The sequence below is a fragment of the Rattus norvegicus genome, chromosome 9, assembly GCF_036323735.1.
Source record: "Rattus norvegicus strain BN/NHsdMcwi chromosome 9, GRCr8, whole genome shotgun sequence".
NCBI lineage: Eukaryota > Metazoa > Chordata > Mammalia > Rodentia > Muridae > Rattus > Rattus norvegicus.
The window spans coordinates 73,944,429-73,950,428 of record NC_086027.1 but is presented as its reverse complement, the minus strand read 5'-3'; the positions used below and the strand labels follow the sequence as shown (position 1 = coordinate 73,950,428).

The 6,000-nt window shown below is 43.9% G+C and overlaps 1 protein-coding gene across 2 annotated transcripts; it reads left to right on the top strand.

Moving 5' to 3' along the window:
* The first annotated feature begins 3,061 nt into the window (after nucleotides 1–3,061).
* On the top strand, nucleotides 3,062–5,097 carry Crygc (crystallin, gamma C). 2 transcript variants are annotated; one of them, NM_001081660.1, is given in 3 exon segments: nucleotides 3,062–3,097; nucleotides 3,190–3,432; nucleotides 4,757–5,095. In NM_001081660.1, coding segments are annotated over 3 exon segments (525 nt in total). In that variant the 5' UTR covers nucleotides 3,062–3,088; the 3' UTR covers nucleotides 5,030–5,095.
* The last annotated feature ends 903 nt before the right edge of the window (nucleotides 5,098–6,000 follow it).

Genomic DNA, 6,000 nt, shown 5'->3' with positions numbered 1-6,000 from the left:
CTTCTTCTTCTTCTTCTTCTTCTTCTTCTTCTTCTTCTTCTTCTTCTTCTTCTTCTTCTTCTTCTTCTCCTTCTCCTTCTCCTTCTCCTTCTCCTTCTCCTTCTCCTTCTCCTTCTCCTTCTCCTCCTTCTCCTTCTTCTTTTCCTCCTCCTCCTTCTTTTCTTCCTTCTCCTCCTCCTCCTCTTTCTCCTTTTTCTTCTTCTTTTTGTCTTTTTTTTCTTCTTTGAGACAGGTCTCTCTACATAGCTCTGGCTGTCCTGGAATTCACCATGTAGTCCAAGCTGGCCTTTAATGCACAGAGATCCATCTTCCTATGCCAAGTTCAGGGGATTAAAGGCATGCACTGCCACTCCCAGCCCCCCTGACAAGATTCCTAATGTTTATTCTAAATCTTATCTTTTTTTTTTTAACCACAAAATAGCTCTATAGAAGTGAAGGTTTCAGGAACCTTTTGAGAACACTTAACCTTTGGTCAGGAAGCAGGCTGACATCATCCTTAATAATGTCACTCTAATGCTACTGTCAATGTCATTAATATTACCAGTGTTCATCTGCACCAAGTAGTGTGCCAAAAATGGTATACATGTAGTCTGGTTAAGGAACGCTAATGTCTATTAGCTAAACATCTCTAGGAACTGCCTACCTGTAAGCAAATTAAGTTTAAGACTTGCTGCTTCCAGGGAAAACACATATCCTGAGGAAATGGGGATGTTTTCCAATAGCTGACTTTAGAAGAGCTGTGTCTCGAATGTATACCTTGCTAGTGTGGTTTGAGAGAGGTCTAAAACAGTGGAGGTCTGGGTGGAGAAGCCCATGTATGAATAAGGTCTTGGGTTCAATCCCTACCACTGCCATACACAGGAAGAGAGAGACAGGAGTAGAGGTGAAAGGGAGAGGAAAGGAGGGAGAGAGGGAAGAAAGAAAACAAGAGAAAAAAAAAGCTCAGAAATTTGCCAGAGTTGGCTATGCACACCTGTAATCACAGAACCGAAGTGGCTGAGGCAGGAGGACTGCAGTATGTTCAGGGCTTGCTTAATGAGACCCTAGGGCGCGGGGGCTGGGGGTGGGGGACAAAACTGTAAATAAAGAAGTAACAGTGTAACAGTTTGGTGCTGGGCTTGGAGGGTGGTGTGATATGTGTGTGTGTGTGTGTGTGTGGTGTGTATGGATGTGTGTGTGATGTATGTGTGTGCTTGTGTGTGTGTGTGGTGTGTGTGTATGTGTGTATGTGTGTGATGTGTATGGATGTGTGGGTGTGATGTATGTGTGTGTGGTGTGTGTGTGTATGTGTGTTCATGGTGTCTACATTTGTGTGTGGTGTGTGTGTATGTATGAATGTGATATATGTGTGAGTGTGTATGTGTGAGTGTGTGTGGTGTGTGAGTGTGTGTGGTGTGTATGTGATATGTGTGAGTGTGTATGTGAGTGTGTAATGTGTGTGTATGTGTGAGTGTGTGTGTGAGTGTGTGTGTGATGTGTGTGTGTGAGTGTGTGTGGTGTGTATGTGATATATGTGAGTGTGTATGTATGAGTATGTGATGTGTGTGAGTGTGTGTGGTGTGTATGTGATATATGTGAGTGTGTATGTATGAGTATGTGATGTGTGTGAGTGTGTGTGGTGTGTATGTGATATGTATGAGTGTGTATGTGTGAGTGTGTGATGTGTGTGTGTATGTGTGAGTGTGTGGTGTGTGTGGTGTGTATGTGATGTGTGTGAGTGTGTGAGTGTGTGTGATGTGTGTGAGTGTGTGAGTGTGTGTGTGGTGTGTATGTGATATATGTGAGTGTGTATGTATGAGTATGTGATGTGTGTGAGTGTGTGTGGTGTGTACGTGATGTGTGTGAGTGTGTGAGTGTGTGTGTGTGTGAGTGTGTGTGTGTTTGTCCTAATCCACTAAGTCTGATTAGTGTTGTCTGTGTGTGTGTGTGTGTGAGTGTGTGTGTGGTGTGTATGTGATATATGTGAGTGTGTATGTATGAGTATGTGATGTGTGTGAGTGTGTGTGTTGTGTGTATGTGATATGTGTGAGTGTGTGTGGTGTGTACGTGATGTGTGTGAGTGTGTGTGTGTAAGTGTGTGTGTGTGTGAGTGTGTGTGTATGTGTGTTTATTAGCAAGGCTCTGCTGGCATCTATGAGACATTGTATTTGATAAACAAATAGCTAAAAAGTATTTTAAAGTGACGGTTAGTCATTTGGGCCCACAAGGACAGTACAGTGCTCAGCAGCCTCTGGGTGGCTGTAGGTTTGTCTTTGTTCAAACAAAATCACTTTGAATAACCTTGTCTGAGGGGACTTATTAAGACTGTTTATATCTAACAGCTGAATAGCAGGTCCTAGGCAGAGGCGCTGGATCAGGTGACTCTGACACAGGAGGTATACGTCTTCCCTGGCCTTGGAAGCAAGTAATTCGTACTTTCGTACATCTTTGACGGTCTTGGGCCTCACAACCATAGAAATTTTTTCCTTTGTTCTTAACTCAAGCTGGTTACTAGGGACGGATTTTGACTCACGTACTGTGAAACCACCAAGGTGGAAGCTAGCTTAGGTCCTAGAGTATCAGCTCAACATAGCCTGGAAAAGCCAAGATCCAAATCTAGGTTTGTGTCCTGTACTGAACAAGCAAACCCTGTAAAGAAAAGCAGGGGGAAGAGGAATAAGATCGCCTGGTCTCTGTTGCACTAGTCGCTGCAGTATTCGAAGAATTCCAGCATTCTCAATTCTGGGGATACTTCTACGAATGCGCAGATTCCTCCCAGATTTACCAAGTATAATGGAATCAAAATGTAGGGACGTGGACTTCAGGTCAAAAGTTCAGGCTGATGTGCTGATAAATTTAAAAAACGGTAAGAATCGGAATAAAGCAACTCTGACCAGCTAGCTCATCCAGGGCAGCGTTGGAACACACTAGAGAACCAGGCGAATCTACAGTCACCGCCACTGAATGCAGCCCGTAAAAGCCATCCATGAAATTCCCTCAGCCCGGAGGGCCCCTTTTGTGCAGTTCCGCTAACACAGCAACAACCCTCCTGCTATATAGACCGGCCCCGCTCTGCCTGGACACTGAACTCACCACGGGTCAGCCAGCCATGGGGAAGGTGAGCAGAACGCAAACTAAACGAAAAGTCAGACTGAACCGCCTTGACCCAAGGAGCAAAAGATCTCATTCAGAATTGCTCTTCCTTTACAGATCACCTTCTACGAGGACCGAGGCTTCCAGGGCCGCTGCTATGAGTGCAGCAGCGACTGCCCCAACCTGCAGACCTACTTCAGCCGCTGCAACTCCGTCCGCGTGGACAGTGGCTGCTGGATGCTCTATGAGCGACCCAACTACCAGGGCCACCAGTACTTCCTGCGACGCGGGGACTACCCTGACTACCAGCAGTGGATGGGTTTCAGCGACTCCATTCGCTCCTGCCGCCTCATCCCCCATGTGAGTCCTGTTTGATTTCATTTCTTGCTGCCGAGGGGTCCTCACTGTTTTACTGATCCAGAGAATAGGGTTTGTTTGTCTGTCTGTCTGTCTGTCTGTTTGTTTGTTTGTTTTTTCTGAGTATCTAAGTGTTAAGTGGTCCTCAAATGCCTGCCTAAGTCTAAGAGAATACAGGCAGGAAAACAGAATTATAAGGAAGAATCCACTTTCAGAAGGTCCAGTTGTTTTTTGTTTTGTTTTTTTTTAATTTTCTTTGCTACCATTAGATTAATCAAAAGTTGTCCCAACGAATGTAATCTTATGCAGGGATATAAAACAAAACTAGTTGGGAATGAGAGGGTAATTACACTCATCAGATTGATTTTTATGTATTTAATAAAGGGATTCCTGGTAAGGGAGTTAATTAAACTTTATTGTGGAGTAGAAAACATTGAAAAGTACGGAGATCAGAAACTGTACGGGCAGAACTCAAATGATAATTTTCCTTAGTTTTGAAGATCGGCTCAGTTCTCATTATAAGCGGTTATTTAAATTAACTTTCCACAGAAGTGTGTGATTTTTCAGAACTCCACTTTAGCCAGGCATAGTGATAGCCTGGATTCCTAGGGTCCAGGAAGCTGAGACAAAAGTATTTTAAGTTTGATGGTAATCTAGGTTATAAAATAAACAGAATGGGACAGATGGAAATGATATGAAATTCTCAAAAAACAAAAATATATATAAATAAAAAATCCTATTTTATATATAAAAATTATATATTTTTATGTATAAAAATATATATAACTAAAAAAATACTAGTTAAAATATGTATTTGTATACCCTCCAACATACAGCTTAGAATGAATATAAGAAATTGTGAATTAAGATATTTTAATTTTTGATATGCTCAAATTCACTTGTAATATCTTATAAGTCCCACCTCCTAGATCAGTGGGTTCTCAACTCTCCTAATGCCACAACCGTTTAAAAAAGTTCCTTATGTTGTGGTGACCCCTAGCCATAAAATTCCTTTTGTTGCTACTTCCTAACTGTAATTTTGCTACTGTCGTGTATCATAATATAGATACCCGTGTTTTCCGATGGTCTTAAGCCATCACTGTAAACAGGTCATTGGACCTATAGATTGAGAACCACTGTTCTAAATGAAAAGAAACCTGGGCGTCTCTAATGCGAGCAGGAGACCCATCCATGAATAGCTCTCCAAAATCTCGCAGGCTCAGATCTTACTCCAACAGCCCCCTGCCTCACCCGTTGTTTAGCTTGGGTGAGTTCTGGAAGAGACTCAACTGCTCTTTTCTCATCTTTCTTTGTGTGACCCAAGCAGACAGGTTCCCACAGGATGCGTCTGTATGAGAAAGAAGATCACAAAGGCGTCATGATGGAGCTGAGTGAAGACTGCTCCTGCATCCAGGACCGCTTCCACCTCAGTGAGGTGCGCTCGCTGCACGTGCTAGAGGGCTGCTGGGTCCTCTATGAGATGTCTAACTACCGAGGCCGGCAGTATCTGCTGAGGCCTCAAGAGTACCGGCGCTACCACGACTGGGGCGCTGTAGATGCTAAGGCAGGCTCTTTGCGGAGGGTGGTAGATTTATACTAAAATAGGTGAACGCTACCATTTTCTCATTTTGGAACCTAATAAAGTATTTAGTCTGTATTGTTGGCAAACCTTGACTTCTGTTATTCTTTCATTGTGTGCAAATACATCCACCTGTAAACTCTCCCTACAGAAGGTGGAGCTGAGAATGGAGAGGTTAGGGTGTTCAAGAACTTTTTAATGGTGTTAACTTTGAACAAGTCTTAGATGGCTGGGGATCTATGTATGTGTCTCAGTGATAGAGCTTTTATTCAGTGTGCACAAGGTCCTGGGCTCGATCCCTAACACTACCAGAAAGAAAAGAAAAAAGTTCAGGTGGAGGGAGACTGTACCTGGTGTGGTAGGGAGGGTACACCACGTGGGGGAGGGTGTACTGTGTTGGGGAGGGTACACCATGTGGGGGAGGGTGTACCATGTGGGGGAGGTTATACCATGTGGGGGAGGGTGCACCATGTGGGTGAGGGTATACTGTGTTGGGGAAGGTATACCATGGTAGGGAGGGTATAGCTGCCGGACAATGAAAGGCCAGGTCAAGCTGAAGACACGGCAACAAGACAAACTACCAGGGAGGAAGTAGTTATCTGACAACCTTGAAGAACAACACAGTCAAAGTTGTCTTCTAATCCTGGAAGTGATTGGAGTCCAATGTTGACAAACAGCCTATCAAGACTCATAAGAGAACTAATTTCATTTACTATAGAACACAATATCACCTCAACAAGACTAGAGGTGACACCAACCTCACAAAGTTAAAACCCACTTCCTTCTGAAACCATTCCCAATGAGAAAGAGTCTTAGCCATCCAATCTAAACAGTCCTCCATTAAGACTCTTCCTGTTGGGCAGTAATGGTACAGGCCTTTAATTCCAGCACTCAGGAAGCAGAGGCAGGGGGACGTCTGAGTTCGAAGAGGCCAACCTGGTCTACAGAGTGAGTTCCAGGACAGCCAGAGTTTGTACAGAGAGAAACCCTGT

Coding starts and splice junctions, on each gene's coding strand:
- Crygc (NM_033483.1), top strand. Junction 3,433..4,753: donor CCTGCCGCCTCATCCCCCAT/GTGAGTCCTGTT, acceptor GTGTGACCCAAG/CAGACAGGTTCCCACAGGAT.